At 39.4% G+C, this 23,193-nt stretch overlaps 4 protein-coding genes across 8 annotated transcripts in view; 3 read left to right on the top strand and 1 right to left on the bottom strand.

The window, feature by feature from the left end:
* The window catches only part of LOC145470797 (uncharacterized), a 36,007-nt gene extending 32,054 nt beyond the window's left edge, over positions 1-3,953 (top strand). For all 3 annotated transcript variants that reach the window (XM_081454639.1, XM_081454636.1, XM_081454638.1), the window contains exons 17-20: positions 56-127; positions 1,056-1,113; positions 1,507-1,592; positions 2,275-3,953. In XM_081454639.1, coding sequence (XP_081310765.1) covers positions 56-127; positions 1,056-1,113; positions 1,507-1,592; positions 2,275-2,337 — 279 coding nt within the window. In that variant the 3' untranslated portion in view covers positions 2,338-3,953. The remainder of the gene's footprint in view (positions 1-55; positions 128-1,055; positions 1,114-1,506; positions 1,593-2,274) is intronic.
* A 3,740-nt stretch (positions 3,954-7,693) lies between these two features.
* LOC145470833 (monocarboxylate transporter 14-like) lies at positions 7,694-8,210 on the top strand. The gene has a single exon (XM_081454706.1). The coding sequence runs from the start codon at positions 7,717-7,719 to the stop codon at positions 7,975-7,977; it is 261 nt and encodes an 86-aa protein (XP_081310832.1). The 5' UTR covers positions 7,694-7,716; the 3' UTR covers positions 7,978-8,210.
* LOC145469302 (monocarboxylate transporter 10-like) lies at positions 7,984-11,066 on the top strand. Its single transcript, XM_081452981.1, has 3 exons — positions 7,984-8,005; positions 8,395-8,945; positions 9,776-11,066. Exons 1-3 carry the CDS (start codon positions 7,984-7,986, stop codon positions 10,337-10,339), a joined length of 1,137 nt encoding a protein of 378 aa, XP_081309107.1. The 3' UTR covers positions 10,340-11,066.
* A 3,818-nt stretch (positions 11,067-14,884) lies between these two features.
* Positions 14,885-22,630, bottom strand: LOC145470829 (uncharacterized). 3 transcript variants are annotated; one of them, XM_081454696.1, is made up of 3 exons: positions 21,815-22,630; positions 21,222-21,403; positions 14,885-16,098 (listed from the first exon to the last, which is right to left on the bottom strand). In XM_081454696.1, exons 1-3 carry the CDS (start codon positions 21,936-21,938, stop codon positions 15,799-15,801), a joined length of 606 nt encoding a protein of 201 aa, XP_081310822.1. In that variant the 5' UTR covers positions 21,939-22,630; the 3' UTR covers positions 14,885-15,798. The 3 variants fall into 3 exon arrangements, 1 of the variants encoding a protein (XP_081310822.1); XR_014042532.1 differs by lacking the exons at positions 21,222-21,403; positions 21,815-22,630 and adding an exon at positions 20,352-20,625 and having other exon boundaries at positions 16,010-16,098; XR_014042533.1 differs by lacking the exons at positions 21,222-21,403; positions 21,815-22,630 and adding an exon at positions 20,358-20,625 and having other exon boundaries at positions 16,013-16,098.
* Between the last annotated feature and the right edge of the window lie 563 nt (positions 22,631-23,193).

Here is a 23,193-nt window from a genome sequence, read left to right as displayed (position 1 = left end):
TGTACCATGCATTACAAGGAAATTCAAGGTATTATATTCCACTTTGTTTCCACAGATTTACAGTGGGGCTAGGGACGGTTCTGTTGTGTCGTCTAAACTGGATTTACGGGTTTATCACCCGTGTAAGGTAAAGTACTGTAATACATTATATTAATTTATGCCATCTACAGCACTGGAATGAAAGCCTCGACATATCTGTACTGAATTGAACTCTGATTTAATGTCTATCCCATTTGATCTTGAGCTACCTTTAATCGTGATACATCATCGTAATTTATGCCATTTACAGCACTGGAAAGAAAGCCCTGACAAAATCTTTTTGAAAAGATGAGAAATGAGTTCTGATTTAAAGTACCACTATGATGAAATTCTCGATATCCATTTCTTTACATTTTCGTACACATTAGGTCTTTCCTAGCTATCTTGCCAAATTTCAATTTTCTACGAACATTAAAACTCGTGGGTTTTGGACCTTAATTTCCGAGAATTTACGGCCGCCATTAATTTTCCTTGTTCCAAGTCTTGGTTGAAAATTTGAGAAAATGACGTCATTTTCTCAAAATACCGCACGGGTTGAAATTATGACAACAATTAATGTAAAAAATTGCACGAATATATGAGCCAAAGTTTTTGTTATTCTTTATGCGAATTGCTGTGCTAATTGTTATTATAATTTCAACCCGTGTGGTATTTTTGAGAAAATGACGTCATTTTCTCAAATTCTCAACCAAGAGTTGGAACAAGGAAAATTAATGGCGGCCGTAAATTCTCGGAAATAAGGTCCAAACGACGTGAGTTCTAATGTTCGTAATAGATTGAAATTTGGCAAAAAACCTAGGAAAGACCTATTGTGTGCGAAAATGTGAAAAAATGGGTATGGAGAATTTGATCATAGTGGCACTTTAATGCCTACCCTATTTGATCTTAAGCTACCTTAAATTGTGTGGTAACAAGAACTCGGTGTTGTCAAGTTTAGTTAGTAAAATTTTCTACCATCTCGTCTTCAATTGCTCCTTGTTCTCTCACATTTTAATTGCTAAATGTTTTTTTTTTAGTGGAGAGAGTGTAAGCTCAACTTTGGCGTTGTCTCTCACCTGAAGAATCATCTACGAGGTAAGCGATATGACGTGACAGTTATGAGCTCGTAACAATTACAGTTACGTGACAGTAACGATTACGTCACAGTTACGCGTGAAGGTCGCGGCTGCATGAATTTAAGGATTATGCTTTGCGACACTATTTGATGAAATTATTTATTTTCTTCTTTAGTTACGAGCTTTAGGATTATGAGAATACCAGATGAGAATGTGTTCAAAATGAAATCCCAGCTACACAACAAAAGCAAAGATTACATACAAAATGTGTTTATATCCAATGATCATAACGTGGTGTCTGTTGACATTTCGCTTTACCTTTTAGTATTTATTTCTTTTCCATTTCTTTACTCTTTTATCTTGGATTCAATGCGTTTTATCAAATCTTTAACTCCATGACGTCACCATTTAGATTATCACGTGATGGAGCAAGGTACCGTAGAAGCCTGCCATTGGGCCAATTGTGGGCACAAGTTCTCCGCGGATGACGACATTTCGGTAAGGTGTTACATTATCCGTATGGTTGGCAGAATTTCGGTGTAGTATATCTTATTTTACGCCGGTTTCCGCAATTTTTTCAAGTAACAATTAGACCACTAAAGCAAATGTGTAGGGTAACTCGGGAATAAAATGGCACACTTATAATTATTGCAAGTGAGAAGTTTCCTAATGCTCTGTTTGCTCATAGAGCGATTTTCATTTGAGTGTCGAAAAGTAATTGGTTTTGAATCAACTACGCTACACGATTGCCGTAAAAAATTCGCGCCATTTTTTCATCTAATCAGAAGTAAAACCAAAACCAATCGTGACTCGCTCGCCCTCGTTTTCCCACGCTTTGAGTCAGCTACATGTAATTACTCGAGCTTTGATTGGTTCACTGTATTGTCTGTGTTTTCTTGTGACTGATTAGGGTGATCAATTTGGTGTTAGTTTTACGACGCTCAATAGACCGTGTACGATATATTAAAATTCAGCTTGGCAGTGGAGCTTAGAGGACACAAACAAAGGAAACTGAACGAGCATGTTTATTCATTTCTTTTGTGTGTTCTCTAGGCGTCCCCATCAAACTGAATTTTAATGTATCGAAAGTGGCGTATTGAAAACCACTCTGTAGATGTTTTATGTGTGTCTAAGTTGTCAACAACAACTTGTGTTCTGCGTTTTCTTTTCACGGCTGTAGGTTGTCCTCAAGCACGTGTTGGGTCATGTGGTCACACGAACAGCCAGGAAATCAGCTACTTGATATCGACGTCTCATCGATTTTAATTTTTTCACTGCATTGGGAGATGAACGAAACCTTGTGAGGTTGAGCGTACTTCATTTTCGAAGCATTACAACCCTACAGTTCTGTAGTAAAAATTTAATATTTAAACAAGAGATTGGTCTTATATTTTAACCAAACCTCGCATCCGCAGCAGTGATCTAGAAAATGGAGTCTCTCCTCTCCGATTCCCGCCTCGCTGTTCTTGCCCTATATGGTATAATTTCTTCAGCGCAAAGTTCCGCTCACGAAAAATAGTGTTTACTGGAAAGATCATCGTTTTTGTTTTTATCGATGTTACCACTTTTGCAATAAAAGCGAGCCTCTTTTCTGCTCACAGCAGTTACCCGGGTGATAGTGTAGATATATCTCATTCTTTTAAGTATCCTTGGTGATTCTGAATGAGACAACGTAACATTTGGGCAAAAACTTTGAATTTACATAGAAGGATTGAATTCTAAATGTCACTAAGTCTGGGATTAAAAAGTCCTTTTCGATTTATTCTTCTAATGTCAGATTACATCGAGTGCTATTTTTCCTCTTAAAAGCCGGAATAGATATTTTAAAAATATAACGCAGCTTTCAAGAAATAATTAACACTCTATAAATTCTACAAACCGTCATCGATTTGACATGTACTTTTCATATATCTCTGTTCCTCAGGAAAGAAATTTGCATGCAAAGGTAGATGATGTTAAAATAAACAGTGGACGCTGTGAATGAGATTAAAAAACCCGCACGTATTTGAGACTTGTAAAAAATCGAGCAGCAATGCTTGTTATTTAACAAGGTTTTTTTTTTCCCTGTAGAGTCTTAAAAAAACAACTTCACGCCACCAGCAAGCTACACGTAGTATAATTTGCATCAACATTGTTTTCAGCGTCATGCAAAATTCGTAATAACCGTGAATCGCGCGTAAATAAACATTGCCTGAACCCTCATTTCGGATGTCTTCCTACGGACCACTCGTAATTTTCTTTCTTACTCTCTTAATTTTGATTCTTGCCGCATACTAAGCCGCAACTTGTAACTACAGTAGGGCTTAACTTATTCCAAAGTGTTTGGATTTAGCGTCCAGCTGGGAAGATAATTTTTAAATATAGCTCGCTGCAGAGGTTTAACATTGAGGTAAATCCACAGACGAACGCATCTCCAAATAAGAATTTAAAATTATCAAGAGATGATTCCTTTTCATTCTCTGATGATTTATCGCCACATTGAGTAAAAGACAATAATTTAGTCCGTTTTGTATGTCCCGTGTTTTACTGATTCGGACGCGATATTTGTCAGAGACGCCGAACTGCTCTGTTCTGTGCTTCGTAGAGATATTAAACGTTTATATCTGCTATCTTAAGTTAAATTCGTCTTATTCTCTTTGTTTTTAACCTGTTACACATCTCATAGTAAATATGCACGTAAGACGTTATTCGCCTTCCCGTTTAAACCCAGCCAATCATGCAAATTTATCTATTCATTGGCATTGCTATATTGCACTGCTTTTTGTTCCTTTTTTCTCAACGAAGATGCGCCACTTGAATTCTTACACTTTCTTACAAACTTAAGTGATGAAAGAAATGTGACTTGCTTACCTGTTAGGCTTGAACACTTGCGATACAGCAAAATAATAATGTAATCAAATGATTGTGTCATTGTGTTAGCATCTTTTACCGGTCATGTGATCATAATATGTGACAGACGTGCATCTTGTATCAAGTCAGTTTCGATAGTTCTAGCTTGGAGGTCCTTGGAGACGCCGGAAGACTTGCTGTTTCTGGCATCGTGGCGCGCCAAAAAACATAGCAGACTTCTGAATTGGAATCCTTACAAGAATGGTGTCCTATACAGGACTCAAGAAATTTAAGAAACCGGCAATGAAATAAAGATGGCGCGGATTGATGTGGATAATGATTCCATTTTGGCAGGTCTAGAAATGCCTCGAGGCTCACATTATCAGATTTTATATACAGTTTCCTTTGAAATCCAAGTTTTCAAAATCAACTTAATTTGCAAATGGAGTTCATTCCAGTGGCAACACCCCCGCCGTCAGCAGGTTCCTTCACTGAGAAAGGAAAGATGACAAACCTCGAACAAGCAAAGCCATTGTCGCTGTCTGAGTTTCGTCTGGTTAGGCAGAAGCGTATACATCAACGTCCTGAAGGAAATAAAGAGAAAAGAAAAGGAAAAAAAAAAATGCCTGCTTTTCTCTTCTTCTTTCAACCTTAACCCGTGATTAAGGAAACTGACATTTATGTTGTGATGAGCTGTGATTGGTTAAACGGAATCATGCGCATTCAATTTTACCTTTCCAATAGCGTTCTAGGAGCTTGCGTTCGGCTCATAGTCAAGGCGTGGAAGGGATTGAATTATATCAAGCTCCAGTAATAATTTATACTGAAGCGAGAAGCGAGGGAACATATTCCAAGAGGGACACGGGCACTGGCGAGTGAAATGGGCACGAGTGCTGGGGCCGCTCTTCGGCACGCTCAGTCGCAGTGTCGCCACTCGCACGTGCGGCCCAAACCTGAGCCTGCTTGCAAGGGTTCTTGAGCACGAGAGCGTGGTGTTGTGTGACAGTGAGTGCAAGAAGGGTCGTTCAGTGTTTCCCTGTTTTTTGTTTTTTTGTTTTTGTTTTTGTTTTTTTGTTTTTTTGTTTTTCAGAATCGTTTTTCGTACGCTCACGTGTCCTCTCCTCCACCAGGCACAACGTATTTCCACAGAACTAGTTATATTCCAAAGTAGTCTGTCGGAGAATCTGAAATCATTTGTCCATTTTGATTAAAAGAAAACAGAAATTCTTTTGTTTTGTGATCCACATCAGCTGACGAAGAGCGAGAAGAAAACTGGGAGGGGTGGTACGGGGCTGATTTACACCTTAAAATTTAATGTTCTGTTTAATTAAAAATATCTTCAGATCTAACAAGTTACACGCTTAAAATTGAATTTGCTGTGGGGCACATATTCGTCAAAAATGTGGTTTTGCCTCTTGTGAAAAATCGCCCGCGAGCAAAATCCCGTCGTACCCGGGGTAGAGTTAGAGGAAAATCACTTGATTAGTGAATGAGTTATTGATCGATGGACCGGCCCGGACGGAGGCAGAAAGAAATTGCATGTGTATTTCTCAATGTGAGGTAACCCTTGTTCGCTTGAAGTTCTTTGGCGAAGGGGCTGTAAGGGATTCAGAACATTTTACTCCCATCTGCAAGAGAAGAAGACACGATCGAACGTCTCAGTTCTGAAGGTAAGTTGATATTAAAGTACCGGCTTTTACGCATTGAAGTTGAATTGAATCACGGAATTGAGCCATATTCCGTTCGGTGTTGTTGTGAAAGTCATGTATATCTAACGGGAAGTTGTTATTAAAAAAAGCAAAACACCTGTAAATGAATGATATTTTAAGGATGGTTTCTTTATGATATATGATCACTACGATCGATCGCTGTAAAAAAAGGTTAAGCGATTGCGACCTTATCATACTCGTATTATCCACTTTAATTGGCTGCAGTAATATTATACTAGATAACATAACAAAACTGCGAAATGTTTCATCAATGTTGTTTAGTGTTTCATGTATTACGAGTTTGACGACAATGTTTTCAGTCTATTTTGTTGAGAATTTTTGGAGCAAGAAATAACGCTTGAGAATTGCGTGACGTTCGATTATGCAAATTTCTGTGCCCTAAATTAATTAACACACCGCTTTGGAACTTCACCCGACCACACTAATGCGTTTTTAAAAGTATCCGTTTTCGTCTCAACGAAAACGAGTCAAAATATTTTCGACCACGCCAGCGTTTTTGTTTTGTTTTCAACCTGTGCACACTAATTCGTTTTCATTTGAAAACGTATACTTTTGAGACGTTTTCGCCTTTCGTCCATACTAGAACGTCGGAAAACGCTGATGGAGGCGGCAGTATATGTCGCTTTTCTCGGCATCGTTTTCAAAGCCCTCCCTTTTCACCTATCCACACTAGCAGCGGAAACGGAGCGTTGTCAAAAGGCTCTACTTTTGAAAGTTTTCGAAAGCCTCCGTTTTCAACATCGTTTTCGTTCGTTTTAGTGAGGACGATAGGCGAAAACGCATCACAAAGTATGCTTTTTCACACGAAGACGCATTGCACTCTTTTTTTTTAATAAGATTAATATTGGTTTTTCTTTATAAGAATATTGTTGTTCCGGCCAAGGCTGAATGTTCTTATTTTTCTGCCGATTTTAGGCTGAAAATGTTCTCTTGAATATTCTTAGATTATAGAGTATAACATTTCTGTTTTCGAAAGTATTTGGTGTCTGGATGGTGCTAAAGTAATTTTGGAACCAGCCTGCAGGCATCAAAACTTGATAAGACGCACATAGGTCTACATAACTTCTTGCAGAAACGTCATTAGTATCAGACATACGGCTGGTGCTTTTTTTTTGGCCAGTTTTGCCGTCTAGAGAAAGGAATAATTTTATACCGTTTATTTAAAAACATGTAAAATTATATTCTTTTCGGGCTTATTCTTAAATTTCAGCCTCGATATTCTTATGAAAATATTCTTTTAAAAAAGGAAAAGTGTAGTGTAGTCGGGGCCGAGTCAAACTGACCCACCGGAAGAAAGGGAAAAAAATTCCACTCCCAAGAGAAAAAACGTCTCTTAGGAGTGGGGAAACATAGTCAGCGATATCCCGCTAAAATGGTCTCGTTTCTTCGAAGTAAGCGGTCAGCCAACAAGCGATACTCTTCGGAAGTAAGGAGAGAAATTTTTATTGACAACTTGACAGTATTTCTTACTTCTTAAGACCGATCGTGAATATTCTCATTCAAACATGACCGCTATTACGTAAGATAATCATCTCACCGCTGGACTTAGCTTGTGCCGCCTGTGATTAAAGTTAGTGGTTTCTCGTGGTATTAAAGGCACATATGACCTGCAGATTTTTTTGGCCACTTCAAAAGTTCAAATGCCTGGGGGGGTGGGAAGCGGGGTTGCCCGTGGGGTATATTGCAGGAAAGGCAAAATAATAAAATAGTAAAATAGTTTTCTTCAACAACGTTTTGCATTTTCCACTCTTAGTTACACATAGAACACCCTCATTTTATTATGTTGGATAGGTATGGTACCCATTTAGCTACCCAGAAGTATTGCCCCCACCTCCACCCCGCTAAAAGTAAAGAATGAAAAAAAAAATTAAATAATAAAACGAATCCAAAAGTACGAGGGTCGTAACCATTGGAACTTTGCCGTATGTCCTTTAAACAATTCCTTTACACACAAAGAACTTTCCTGTTTTTGTTGATATACCGTATGTTACTGTTACTGATCTTAGTGGCAGCAATTTATTGACAAACTCGCAAACTTCAAGCAAGAAAATATCTCATTAAAGATGACGAGTGATGGTCAAGAAGATGTCTCCGAGGTTTTGAACATACAAGGAACAGATGCAGAGGAATCTCAACCCAGGCCTGAAGCGACGGAGCTGAATGAAGACCATCACCCTTCCGATGGGGGGTGGGCATGGGTTGTTTGTCTAGGTGTTTGTGTGGTCAATTTCTTGACTGTTGGACAACAAAACTCCGCAGGGGTGCTGTACGCTGCTTTGATGGAAGAGTATTCTACACCAAGGGGAGAAACAGGTAACACATAGACAGACATGATTCAAGATTGTGTTAGTGGTAGTTAAAAAAAAAACACTTGTTTCAGTTTCGTCCCCAGATTAGGACCTTAAATCTCCCTGCTTATCTTCATACATTTCTTCTGATTTTAATTTTGAGAATCTAGTGTTGCATTAAGCCAAAATCTCTTTGTTGACGATATTCTCTTCTCACGACACTTGTTTTCGCTGTGTTGATATTGTTATGGGAAATTCGTCACCGATCATTGTACTCAAGACTGTTCATATAGCTTGAAAAAGACATTCTACGAATTTAAGACTTGTTTAAGTACTGTTGTAAAATAAGGTGTTTTTACTTCACTTGCTACTCAAATGCAAAAACTACTCATATAGTGCTCCTATAGTTTTGTGCAATATTCATAACTAGAGATATTTAATTTTATTTGATAGCTTGGGTGGCCTCACTAGCTTCCAGCACGATGTATCTCTTCGCTGCCGTTGCAACCTCCCTCGCTGAGCGTTATGGGAGCCGAATAGTCGTCATCATTGGGTCGTTTGTCTCAGCCTCAGGCCTTCTCGCCAGCTCCTTTGTAACAACGCTTCAGCCTCTATATGCGACCTACGGCGTAGTTTGGGGACTGGGAGCAAGCCTTGGCTTATTCCCCTCGATTGTGATTCTCACGAAGTACTTCAGAAGGCGCCTGGCCCTTGCTTCGGGGATAGCTCTAGCAGGCGCTGCCTCGGGGGCCCTCGTCTATGGCCCGGTGATAGAGTTCCTCTCGACCAAATTTGGCATGTCAACGACGTTTCGAATTCTCGTGGGTCTGCAGAGTCTGATGCTTTTAAGCGCGTTGACCTTTTCGCCTGTAACCATGGCAACAGGGAGAAATCAAGCTTCAATGAAATTCGACTTTAGTATATTTAGCAACAGATTCTACGTCATCTGGGTGGCAGCGCAGTGCACCTTTATGGTGGTATTTCTTGTACCTTTTGTTCATCTGGTGAGTTGCTTTGTTCGTCTGTCCATACATAGTGTCTTGTTGTGTCAAAGATGAGCTACAATGTTAGGTTGAAAAGCTAGGCTGAAAGGAAGCAGGAATGCAAGAGCGTGGAGTAATGCGGGAGGGGTGGTAGGGGGAGTTGGTGGCTGACGCGAAAAAGCATCTAACGATTACTCGATTCACTGGATTAGCGATTTACAGTGGAATTCCGATTTTTCGAACTAAGGGTGTACAGACAATGTCTCTAAGGTAACAATATTGGGCCAATCATTTCGCTGGTGACGAGTAACAGAAATCTATCAAGATGTGGCTAATGAACTTTTCGTCGTAAAGTTTACTCTTGCTTCAATGTAGAATAGCTATTGGCCCTCTTTTATTGGTTAAAAATACTTGCTATATGGTTAGCTACTTGGGCGGGTAAGATGAACTGAATCCTGCGTTGTGATTGGCTTCCTGAGTGGGCAGGATACCCGCTCGGGATTACCCGCTGTGTCCCAGAAGAAAATAGAGTTTTTTTCCATACAATAAATCTTTTATTGACCAAGCTTGTTTGGTCTTGATAGCTGGATTAGATATTGACCTCGTTCTTTTTTGCGTTTTTATGGACCTCGACTTCTTTTCGGTCCATACACACGTCAAAAAAGAAAAGGACTTGGCCAATATCCAGCCATTTTGACCTAACGCTTGGTCAATAAACCATATATCTTTGCGGTTGGCCGGAGCCACACCAGTTTTAGAAACCAGGTAGAAGCGTAGCCGCCACAAAACGTGAACACGTTGTTGCTTGTAAAAATATGAATCCTCATCAACACCTTTAATCTTTTCTTCAGGTTTGCTTTGCAGAAGATAAAGGAGTCAGCAGTACCAAAGCCTCATTGTTGACGGGTTACATGTCAATTGGAGGCGTGTTAGGAAGTTTAGTCTTCGGTACATTTTGTGATTATCCTCGCTTCAAACGCCTTCTAGTCTGCCCAGGGGCAGTACTCTTCATCGGGATCTCCACGTCTGCTGTAACCGTGGCAACGAAATACGAGTGGATAAGCGTGTACGCGTTCGCGTTTGGTTTGTTCGACGGTTGTTACGAGATGTTACTGCCCGTTATCACGCGAGACCTCGTCGGCGTTCAAAAGGTTGGGCATGCTATTGGCGCGTTGTACTGTTTAATGGCGTTTCCAAAAACGTTAGGTCCACCCATGGCTGGGTGGATTTTTGACGGGTCAAAACGCTACAGCGTATCGTTTTATGTCACTGGCGGCGTGGCGGTCCTTGCCGCTCTCATTATGTTTTCGCTGAATTGGGTTAAACCTGTTAATGTACATGTGGTTGGAGAAAGAGAAAAGTTATTGCCTTCTGAGGAAACCAAAGGATCATGCAAGGGGGTGGTATATACCTAAGGAGGAGTCTGATATGTAAAACGTTATCCCTTCGGTGGGGGAAATAACTATCATTTTACCTCCGAGAATATGCCCTGCCTGTGGTTGCTGTCAACTTGGTTGCTAAGCAACATGACGTCACCTTATGGCGACTTTGTGACTTGCCCATAAATGGAGTGTTCATGGTTTTTCTGATTGGAAGATATTAATTGGATAACAAAATGGTTCACTCTTGGCGTCTTGACAAAAAAGAGCCTGTCTCCCCGAAATCATGTTAATCTGATTGAATTGAGAGCAATTTTACAAAACGTTTTTATGACGTATGATGTAAGTGAAATAGTACACTGTGAATCTTGCAACAAGCGTTACAGTTTTTAAGGCTACTGTTTATTCCGGGGGGGTACTCCCATATGAAAAGGTCGGAGATGCTCGTCATAGAATTTGAATTTAACCCCTACGGGAGACCAATTTGGGCGTGGCTCAGCTTTATTTGACCCCTAAAAGATACCAGTTAAAATTCGATCACCAGCCGCTGTTCAGGAAAGAAGCCCGCACTTTTAGACCGGACTCCAGAGACCGGTGGAAAATCGAGCCTAAAAACGGAATTGAGAGCGTTTTTTAACGTTATTTCTTCGAGTGCACCCTAAAAGATTTTTTGACAGCTATTGTTTATAGCAGGTCTTTTGAAAACAAGTGTCCGTACCCTGTCATCGACTACACTTTCTCGTGACACATGTTCTCTCACTGAGTATATCGCAAGATCATTGGTAAACATTCATCTTTTCCTGATGTTTTCCTTCTTTTCCTTATCGCGTTTGTTTATTCCCGGAAAACATTAATCAATGTCGTCGTTTCAAGACAAATTTACTTGTCAGGAACGCAAACTGTCGTGCAGTAAGCCACACGCGAGAAAACATTTCCGGTAAAGATTACACCGATAACTTTCACGATTATCGTACATCGCCTGTACAGTTCTTAGCGCCTTTTCGATATTTCATTTCTAAAAAATATAATGCCCAAGAAAAGGACAAATTCCTTTTTCGAAGCAAGCTACATCTGATCTTCGTGACTAACCCAGTTTATCCGGTACTTTGGTTGTTTTCTATGTGGCAGTAAAAATGTTAAATTTTGGAGATTGTTTTTGCTTTGACCTTTAGTTCAGCATTAGTTATGCTGTACTTAACCCTCTTTAAACCCTATTTGTTAACAAGTATTAATAATGTGTAGTCAACACTTTCGACTGTGCCATCAGATCAGGTTAAACCCCTACAAATAGGTTTAACGCAGCCGTAGTTTAGTTTGATTCGAGCCCAAAATATCCGTAACTTTCTCGTTGAAAGTATTTAGACATTCGTGAGAATCACAGCATTGCAGGATGGAGTCGCCTTTCATCACTACCGGCTGGTTTCGTGAAAGCCTAACCGGTCGGGAGTTACGAAAGGCGGTGTCTCTGTTTATGTGTCGAGTACGCCTACCCAGAACTCTTCCGTGCCACTGTGTCAATTCTGCAAGGAAATTTAATTTTAATTTAAGCTATTTTGTTTCGGGCCTTTCTCAACGCGTTTCAGTAAGTAGGCAATGGCAGATCGCTGGGACCACCTAGCAAACAATTTGTACATTTACTGAACTATCTCCTTCCGGAGATAGCTATCAGTTAAGACATGCTAATTCTCTGTAGCGGTTGAGTGTCTTATCAGTCGAAGATTTCGTCAAAACGGAGGCTGTTTGGCGCCCGTAGAGGAAAGTTCAAGAGCTGGGTGTGAAGCTATGATGGTCCATGTTTTGCCCCTTGCGCCTTCTGCCCTTCTGCCCTCTGAAGACCTGACGAAGTAATTTTCACGTTGTAAGCCACCATAATCTCTCCACATCCTCAAAACACCGAGACCTCCTTTCTGACCTGTGAGAAATGTCGTTTACTGTAGAGCATTCATTTACAGCATGCATGCAAACATGTTTATCCTTGCCGGAAGCAGAAAAATAATATAGTGTTTTGCTGCCTTTTCATAACATCATTCTCGCTTTTTGGCGTTAACGTGAAGGAAATGGAGACTAGAGCAAATATTGGTTGACACGGACTTGTGATATCATCGAGATGCCGATAAATGTCATATCGCTTAAACACCACCCATTATTTCAATTTCTGTTTTAACCAAAAGTTGATCTGCCCTCATTGATTTTACAGCTTGGATTTACAGCCTAACGCTCTTGTTCACAACATAAATCTACGAACCCAAATTCAATCACAGCAAAATATGGCTGGAAAAGTAAACAAACGAATCTATGGAAGCCATGGCAAACGAAGCAAAACACATATAACAGAGATATCAGGTACTAGCTGGAGGGCGTGCCCAAGTTAACGTGATTACTTTTACCTTTGGCCTTGAATCGAATGCGTCGACCATATGTTCTGGGGAGGGTTAAGAAAACCATTTTCTTTCATCGAGACTGCAAAATCGTTTCAGAGGATTTTAACTCAAGCGAAACGAAACATTTGCGTTTGTTGTTAAGGCCTTTCCCACTTTTTCGTGCTGACTTGGGCTCTCCTCTCACGTGATACGAAAAAAGTGTAAACAAAGTTCTTTTCCTCTGTTGGGTAAAGTATGTAAACAAGAGATTGTTTTTATACTTAACCTTTAAGGCTTAATTTGTTGGCAAGAATTTGTAGGGCTTTGCACTCTTCTTGGGAAAGCGCCAAATGAGTTTGCCCTGTATTACCTGTCTTTATAATTCCCCTAATTAGCTGCTTAAAACGACGAAATAAAGTTTAACCTGACCATAGATGGCCGGTGATTCAAAGAGATATTTATGTATCTAGACACAGAGGTCGTGTAATTGTCGGCAAATCAATGTAGCAAATAGATTCGCATTAATGAGGATTCGCTGTGTTGATCACTGATAATTTAAGACGTGAGCAAAAGGCCATGGTTTTGAGAGTAAAACTTCTGAGAATGTTTTCTTTGCATTTGATCTGTACCACGTAACTTGTGATTACATACACGATTTCAAATCATTAATCTTGACTTGTCAAAGATTATGTTAATGGCCATGAATAAGTTACTGGAGGACTTGTAGATTTTCACAGCAAGAGGAAAACTATTTTATTAAAGAATCCGATAATCTTTTCGCAGCAGTCAGATAATCCTTCTCAGCAGTTTATTTAAAGTGAATCATCTGTGGAGTGATTGCACTTCTGTGCCACAAGGGTCGTAAGTTCGATTCTATAAGCCTCGCGATGCTTCATTTCTGGGAGAGGGGCGCTATAAAGATGGTAACTTAAGCTTATAATCTTACATGCTTCAATCAGGAAGAGACAGAGACGTAATGAAGGTTCAGAGAAGGAAGAACACGATAAAACCGTGTGAAAGCTTGAAACTATCAGCAAGAGCCTGAGCAATGAATAATCATTATATTTCAATACTTTAGGATAATCTTTGATAGACACATTCCAGGACAAAAAAAAAGCTAAAAGAAAATAGAGCAGAGAACGGAGTTAATTTTAGTATATTGACCTTTTTAGTGCCAAGGACAAGTATTGTTTAAGTTTCAGTCTGGTTAAGTCTGTTCTAATAACTGAGGAATTGTATCATCAGTCAGAGGCAATATTCGGCTGAATTTAAACTGATTACTTTTCTCGGTTACTCGTTGTAGGCACCCCTTGGTATCTGCTCTGATACCCCGGCAATTTATGGGCGCCTCTTGACAGTGGAGCCCCTTAGTGTTTTACCCATATATACTCTAGTCGAACTCTGAGTTATAAAACAAAAACCACTTTCATGGATGTCCGACTTTCTTTCCCTAGGATGGTTTATCAATTAGCAATTAGGAACAAGAAACTGCAAAAATAAGACTGATGGTAGCCGAAATGTCTAAATTGATGATTTATAATTTCTTTAATGTTCTGAAATTGGTCGTTAGTTGAGCTTTCATCAGCTCTTATGGCGTCTTATCCCAGCTTCATGGTGTTTAAACTACGCCTGTTAGAGTTATTTTTAGCTCGTGTGTTTGAGGATGAGGTAAACAATAGTGCAATATATGTAGATTTTGAAACTCCTTCGGCATGGTGTCTCATCGACTGTATGAGTGTGCTTTTCTTAGCGAAAGGTAGAAGGGAGATCATGCAATACAAAGGTAAAGATTGTTTCAGGCGAGTGGTCCCTAGAGCCGGAGCTTATCCCAGTTTCTGTAGCATGAAGCGACTTGGAATATTTCTACTCCCACCACCCACCCCCCCGGATGGGATGCTAGTCCATTGCAGAACAGCAACAATAGCAGATTAAATTTTGAGCAGTTGAGGTAAAACTAGTATGGCATGCATCATAAATAACCGAGGAGACACTTCAGCGATGGCACGGAGGTCCGTAACCAGACGAAACTTCTCCCTGAGGCAATATAAGAAGATGTAAACCTGATTGTGGCCTATCAGCACCTGGCAAAAATATGTCGAGGATTTGCAATAAAACATGACCAGCTGACTGTCTACTAATGGTAATGTTTTTTTCAAGCCATAATTAACTTAATAGGGTCTGCTTCAAATTGAGCTTAATTTAATTTTATTTGGAACTCAAAGTCGCCACCTTGTCTCCACCATATGGAAACCATGGTCCCTGATAGCGAATGCTAAAATCCCTAATGAAAGGCCATTAAATTCAACAAGTACAATTCGACAAATCTAGTAGATCGTCAGGTTTTAGCAGAGCAATTCCTTTTTCCCCTCCATGAGGAGGCAAGTCCCTCGCTGGTAAACAGATTACCTTTAGCATATAAATCAGGCTGTCCAAACAATTTTCCCAAGCTACACTACTGAAGCTATTTATGCTAATTTATATACATCTAGAGGGAGAGACGTAGTGCGGGAGTCAGGTGTCATTGAAATTTGATTGGTTAGTCCGGGCTAAGGGCGCTGATCAGGGGATCCCGAAACATTTCAGCAGTCAAACTGCACAGTCGGTCAAGGCCACTAACATTATTATTATTTTACAGTCCCGTCCTTGAGTCTTTTGATAACGACACTACAGTTCCAGGTGTTTTCACTCTTTATTGAATGACTTTAGATATGCTTGCTTTCTACGGATAAAGACGGGCTGTAAAATTCAAGACATTTAAGAATGAACTATAACAGTACTTCGAGGAAATGTGTCAATTGAACAAAACGCATTCGTTGGGAAAGATGTTAAAAAGTACTTGCTTTTGTTAAAAAGTGTTTCCTTTTCTTTAACGATAGAAAAGTTAACAGGCAAAGCGATTCAAACTAAAATGTATTGCATTCAGTAACAAGAGCAGAATAGTTTCAAATCCAGCGTTATTTTTTTTTTTGTACACGATTTTACACCTAAGATATATAATAAAACAATGATTCCTTATTTAGTTATCTCATTCACACCGATTTGAAATTCCGAAATAAATAAATCTGCATTCCTATTCGCAAATAATATACAGTCAGACTTGGAATACGGTATTTATCTACATATATACAAGGAAATCTAAACTTTGCTGCTCACTGTAGGAGAATGCAATGTCACTGGCCGCCCTTTTGAGTTGAGTCTTGATGTGTCAGTGAAAGTCTCTTGAACTACGTTTGCTTCTTTCGATAGCTCCAAGATTTTGTGTGCATGTATGCCACACGAATTTTCCCTGTCGTTTCCTTTGTCCTTTGCTGGAGAGCTTTGTATTCGTAAATCTTCAGTGGTTTTCGTTGTCGTTAAATCTTGAGTCTTCTTCTTAGATTCTTGATTTTCCCTCTTTTGTTTTCTCCATTTCGCCCTTCGGTTCTTGAACCACACCTAAAGGAAAAAAAAATGGGTTATAACTTGATAATGAAACTTTGTCATTCTAAACTGGTGAGCGATTTCTTTTCCTATGATGACCATCGCTGGTCGGTGCAGATCGTCCTGTCTACCTTCAGTTCGTATAAATCTCTGGGCATAAATATAGCCGGGTTTTCCCCTCAATTTTTTTTTTTTTTTTTTGGAATTTGTAAACACAAAATTACAAACATAATAGCTTGAAATTTTAATTTTAAGTTCAGATTTAGCTTTTTGTGTTGTAAACTCTAGCAAAGCCTTAGTAATATAAACCTCTGCTAATGTTGGAAGACCTTTAAGCGGATTAAATGCACCGCAAACCAAGCAGTTATGTACTTACATTTGAAATTTTGGGGTCACTGGTACGAGAAAAGACTACAGAAAGCGGATAATATTGATGCTGGGTTTTAAGACCCCTCTAATCACCGAATCAAAATGATTATGCAAAAGATAAAAAAGTATCAGTTATAAACCATCTCATGAAATATTTTCTGATCCACTTGAGCGGTGAAAATTCTTTGCACATATTCGACAATGTGGAATTTTGAGCAAAAAAATTTGGGAAGCAAGTTTTCTGAAACTTCAGTATTCAAATATTTTCTGTCTCTCCTTTGGAATATTTTACACATATTTCTAGGCCAAGCATGACGTTTTCTGAAAGTTACCATTGCCATAAATTGATGCAATAATAATAAAAAACATAAATTAAATTATAAAAAGTTCTCACTAGCTGTTGGCACTCTTGCAGCTTGTTATATATTATCAAACAAATGCTCTATTCATGACACTTCTTACAAGAGGGCGAAAAACGTTTTGATGTTGGGAAATAAATAACTGGACTATGATAATTTTTCTAGAAATGTTTCTTCGTTATATAGACATTTGGCTTGTAACCGAGTTGGTAACAAATGCATCTACAAGGAAAACAAAAAACTCAGTAACTTTCCTTTGAAATGTACGAGTCCAGAGAAATTGTGGAAGCTCTATGTTTATTTATTACAAGCTGTCGAGACAGTTTTCTATAATTTTTGATTATCTTTTTTGTTTCGTTTTTCTGTGCGTCGAATTATGTTTGTCATGCTTAAGTTTCAGTAGTGCAAGTCAGTCAGTCAGACTCATCTCGGTTGCAAAGTCAGGAATTTGACCACTTACTGTAATCCATTTTCTGAGTAATACTTGAGTGTTAACATCGTTATTTCCCAAAGACCTTATAGAATATCATGTGGAATAGATGAAAGAAATGAAAATTAACTCATGTATCTAAATTTTGAAATAGTCTCCTGCTTGTTCCGTAAGGCAACTGCTGCTAAAATTATGACAACAAATGTGTCTTCTGATGCAGACCCCGATCGAATGAGCATCTGTTTGAACGCAGAATTCAAGAAATATCACCAACCTGAACGAAAGTTGAACACAAAATGATATAATTAATTGCCTTTATAAGCAAGCTCAAAATGACTGCAAACAATGATTAAAAAAGACTTTGGAGAACGAGAAAGTCTAACTGTAAATGCAAGTTGAAAAGGTAGTTAGCATGTAACTTAGATATCTAACTGCAACATAGAAACATCCGTGAAACAATTTAAAGATCTGGGGTCCTTTCCGGAGAGAACCGAAAATGAAATAATTTAAACGAAAATGTATAGAGCAAGGTCTGTTCGTATTTTATTAACATTAGAAGAAACTGCAACAAGCACCTTTCAGTGGTTCCTCAATGTAGCGAACATAAACTTTAAGCTTGACAAAGGTGAACACAACACAAACATTCCTCAGATAAATTGCAAATCTGCGAAGTGCATATCACTAACTATTAAAGAAACCGAGGTTAACAGACCCTATAAAGGCTTCGTGAACTTCTTTCATATCGTTATGAAAATTGTCGAAACAAACAAAAAAAACCCCTGCGGTTTTAATACATATGGTTAGAATCTCAGAGCATTTGTAGTTGAACACGACACGAACATTCCTCAGATAAATTGCAAATCTGCGGAGTGCACATCACTAACTATTAAAGAAACCGAGTTAACAGACCCTATAAATGCTTCGTAAATTTCTTTCATACTGTTTGAAAATTGTCGAAACAAACCAACAAAAAAAAAACCCTGCGATTTTAATACATATGGTTAGAATCTCAGAGCATTGGTACAAACTAGAAAAAATCATTATCACCCTTACTACCAGCCGCACGTTTTGGATTAAGCATTTCATGTCGCGTTCTCTATTCTGTCAAATCTCGCGTGAACGTTTATATATAACCCCTAAATGAATACATTGAAACACTGAAGCGTTTAAACCCCAGCATCTAAGTGTTAAAATGAGCATATCGTTCCTTCTTACTTGAATTTGAAACCACAATTTATTTTATATCCCAGAGAACCGAGTGTTCAGTTGTCTTCATGTCGCGCCGTGTTTGTGGGTGGATAATTAATGTGGTGTGAACTGTACTGATTCTTTCACTGATACACAACAGGGAGCTGGTAAAATCGGCTTGTATAATTTCCAATTTAAAAATCTCTTAAGGAATCCAAACGAACGAGAACACAAACCAAATCCGATCTAGACCATTTAGTACATCGGTAAGTTTGATAATGAACCTACCAATCGATTCCTTCACTAACGATGCGAACTGAAGAGAGCCACAAATCTTGAAGAATCTAGTGTTTTGTATCCGTTTCCGAAACAGCATTCTGCAGGAATTTCTTGCCAAAGAATTTAAATGGAAGTGCATGAAAACTATAACAACTCATGGTCGAGAAGTAAACAGCGGAGTGACTCGATGGTTAGTACATCGATCGCCCCATTCTAGAATGGCAAACCAACTGAACCTAACAAGTGATAGTTAATTACTAAGAACGCAGACGTTTACATGGCTAAAGCTTTTCTGCTGCTGTTAACAAATGCTTATAGACTCTTTAAAATAGTTGTTAACTCTGGATAAATTTAATAACAATGTATGCCAACCAATCTACAAATATGGATGTCTCTATGATTCCCCTGCAAACATTCGGAAGAAGAAATCTTGACCCTTAGTGATGGAAGTTTACCTCCAGATCAAAGCTTTATTCACCGTTTCCCAGTGCTGTACATTTTTTGAAGGAAAGGAAGTCACAAGACGTAGCTTTATACGTGTCTGCTTATATACAACGCTGTAATGTCAAACATCGAGGAACGAGATATTTACGCAAACACTCGATCGCCTGCAAGAGGTGGCTGAGGTCCGTAGGTAGTGTCGTAGTGAATGCAGGTTATGGTGAGGAATTCAGCATTGTTTACTGGGTTATTCTCAAAGCTTTTCTGATTCGCAAAGCCGAAAAACAACATACTAGACTATGTCCTTCCTAACGACAGACGTTTTTCCACGCTTTTAGGACGAATGATAAAGTTTTAGATAAAAAGAGAAGTGAGAGGTGTCGAGAGAGCTGTGGCTAATGTTTTGTTTCGAAGGCCGGAAAACTACTCAAATGAAGAGTCTGCTGTTCTCCTTAGGAACGTTTGCTAAAACTGTTTTTACTTTCAAAAAACTGTTGATCACGATAGCAAACTTTGACAAAAAGACCTAAAATTCTAGCTTCTTGAAACAATATTACTGGAAGATGGAAATTCATGGCAAGTGACTGGAAGACTGAACACTGCATTCCCGTTTGAATTCGTCAATTTACAAGTTTGCCTCCATTTTAAACGCAGTTACGAGCTGTTGGTCCTTTGATTAAAAAAGTCTCTCTATGTTTACTCTGGTGTTTTTTAACCTAGGTATGACTTTCTTGATTCAATTACACGTTCGATGCCTGGGGTTTATAAAGCGCGAGAATTCACACGTCTTCAAGACTTACGGTCGCCACGAGTGCAAATCTGGTTAACACAACATGCAGACTGTGAAAACGGTGTTAATCTCGAACCTCAGAGGTGTTTTACCAGTGGAACCTTCTTGCTGTTCCTCGAAATAAACTGAATTTTTTAAAACTCTCGACAAATAATCACCGAAAGATATATAAAGAAAAGAATCATTCCACATTGATAGAAACCCACAGAGAATGGGTGTAACACGAACACGAACGGATGCAAACGGCGCGCCAAGGTGGCGTCGAAGACTCCGTTCTTTCAAAATCAGTTTGACTTGTCATTGAAAAGTCTTTAAAAGCATGCTTCTAAGACAACAAAAACAAGGACATTTATGAAATCTAAGTTCAACGCTACCAGATTCATAGTTCAGCATGTCAAAGAGTGTCTTGTACCTGTACCTCGGGCGCTACAACTCCAGAGATATTATCACTTGCTGGTGTGCGAGCTGACACGATTACGAAAAGCACTACCTGGTCCTGTTCCTATCCCTTTCTCCCCACAACACCATAACGGACGTTGCAACAGCCTCTTCGCGTTGAAAACACAAGATTGTTCAACGATGGGGTACGATATCTTGGGACGGGCCGCGCGTTGCTTGAACGCATCGGAATGTACTTGTCACTCAAAATTCTGGACGTGCCAGGGTTCTGTAAGGGCATTCTAGTGAAATCATTAATCTTCTGAGTTTTGACAGCAATATGCTATCGTATTTACCCCACAATTATTACGATTACACTGCGGTGCCCTTAGTGAAACCAGCAATAGCATCAAGTAAGCTGAGACGTGTTTGTACAATACAAAAACAAATTTAGATTTTGCTGGTGTGCGGGAATTTTTGTTTGGAAAAAAAGTGCATCTTTAAGGGCGATATGCGCCGTCGATTTTATTATTTGCTCTTTTTAAAGCAAATTGGTAGCAGTTTGTTGCCATTAGTGTAAATCGTTGCGCGAGGTTTACCTGGTCAAGGGCCATTTTTTGGTTTCCTCCGTTAGAAGCGGTGAGAGGCACAAATCGCTTTTACGGCCCGTTTCCGCGAATTTGCCCCCATTGACATGAAACACTTCGATAAACGAGAGGAATCGTTGTCATATAGCGGAAAATACACTCCTTACCATTTCAAAGGGCAGAGTCAAAGATTAAGTGGAAATAATATTCAAAAGCAACACATTCTGTTTGTGCAGGATAAACTAGAGACATCAACTGAAGCACGCACATGTCGGCTTATCTACTTGCATAACAGTTAATAAATCATGATGTCTCACCTCGACACGTTCTTCCCTTAAGTCTACCTTCATTGCTAGTTCTTCTCGGAGGAGAACGTCAGGATAGTGTGTTTTCTGAAACGTGCCCTCAAGTAGTTCAAGTTGCTCTTCTGTGAATATCGTCCGATGTCGTCTCTTGCGCTTCGGCTGAGAGCGCAAAAGATCACCAAATCGCGGAAATCCTGAAAAATAAATTCGCACAAACGGTGAAATTAGTGAGGCAAAGTAGGGCGACTTGACCTGTTTATCTTCACTTAGGTTCTCTGTTGGTATCACACACAGCATCTGTTGTGAGACCTCGCTAAGCTTTTGAAACCTTAATCTGCGCGTGTGAGAGTTTGAAGGATAGAGCGAATTAAAGTGTTAGCGAGATTCGGGGAGTAACAAATCGTCAAGTAAGTCCTTGATACGATGTAATGATCTTACAAACGGCACCACGTGAGTTGGGACTGCCGTTTTCTCTGGCTGTAATCTGCCACAGTACTCAGTCAGCGACTTATGTCGGTCTGCTGTAAGCGCTGCGCAAAGTCAGCCCGGGAATTCTATCTACCTGTTGAGATGAAACACAATGTAAAGAGACAATATTACTGTACCGATATAGCCTGGAGCCAGAGGCATAATTGGGTACGGGTGTGGAATGGTATACGGCATGCATCGTTGATGGGTCGGCCGCGAAAGAATGCTCTCGATTGTAAAGGAGGATCTGAAGGCGGACATAATCCCTTGACCCGAAATTAAATCTAACCAAAAATCCTTAAGCACTGTGTTTTTAAACACTGTTCAACAACCGGCCGGAAGAAGTACGCTCGCTCGGGGTCACCGAATCACACTGACTGACTAATAGACCCAATCTGCGAGCCGCTTTGTATCCAAAAAGGATTTACGAATTACTTACAGTGTTAATTCGTTACGTCATAAGAGGTGTTTGTTTAAATCGAACAGCCTCTCCGCGGCCGGGGACAGCTCGTCGGAAATCCACCAATCACAGGGCAGATTGGTAATTGAAATTTGATTAAAATAACACAGGGAGCCGAGTCAATTAGCTTGAAATTGTGGTCTTTACTGACAGCGTCTTTTTAGTAATTGGCGAAAGGGTAATTCGCAAATCGTGCAGGCATCGGTAGAGTGATTGACAGATCTATCACTTTAAGCCCCGCCCCAACGATTTAGAGGTTAGTGCAGCACGGGTGTGAGTACGCATTAATCCTTTATTTTTTTCCGGCTATGAAACAAGCATCACACTTCACTTATAGCTAAGAATATGTCTACCACAGAACGTAACCCTTAGTTGAACTCTTTTGTTCTAGATAAACATTCTCTTGAAGTATAAGGACCACGGAGTGACAGCTGAAATGTATACACGGATAATCTTGCGAGAAACGTGTCAGCAAACTCTCATGAAACTATCAGCCAACCTCTAGAGGAGTTGAGTTACATTCCACAAATGGACTCCCATACAAGTTTACGCTGCCTCAACACCTTATGTTTTTTACTTTTCTTCAAACAAACTTTCACACGCTCGCATTTACAACAAACGAATTACAACTGTTTATATATTGAGTTGAGGCTATTTTCTAGCCTAGAGGCTTTTATTTTAGGCGCGAAATTAACGGAGTTCTTGAACACATTATCGAAGTTCGCTGTTTTGACACCTTTGCTTGAGATTTGCTTTCCTTTGGCGGTAAAACTTCAGTCTAATCTGCAAACTGTGTGAGAGAACTGAATTGGCGTGTAATTACTTAATTATCGCTTTAATTACTTTTGTCTTGATTCTGTCTCCGGTACTTTAGTTACTTTAGGAACTGTACGTTCCGAAAATCAACTTTTTCCTAACATCCAAATGTTGTTATTGAAAAATCTATGCAAACTTTAATTAGAGACTTCATGAAACAAAATTACCTTACCATTGAGGCGTATAAGTTTCCTTGTTAATAAATGACGGCTTTTTATTAAAATCTAAAAGTTCTGTTGT

This window comes from Orbicella franksi, chromosome 15, assembly GCF_964199315.1.
Source record: "Orbicella franksi chromosome 15, jaOrbFran1.1, whole genome shotgun sequence".
NCBI classification, from domain to species: domain Eukaryota; kingdom Metazoa; phylum Cnidaria; class Anthozoa; order Scleractinia; family Merulinidae; genus Orbicella; species Orbicella franksi.
Note: the sequence above shows the minus strand (reverse complement) of the source record. Positions and strands in the feature narration are given on the sequence as shown.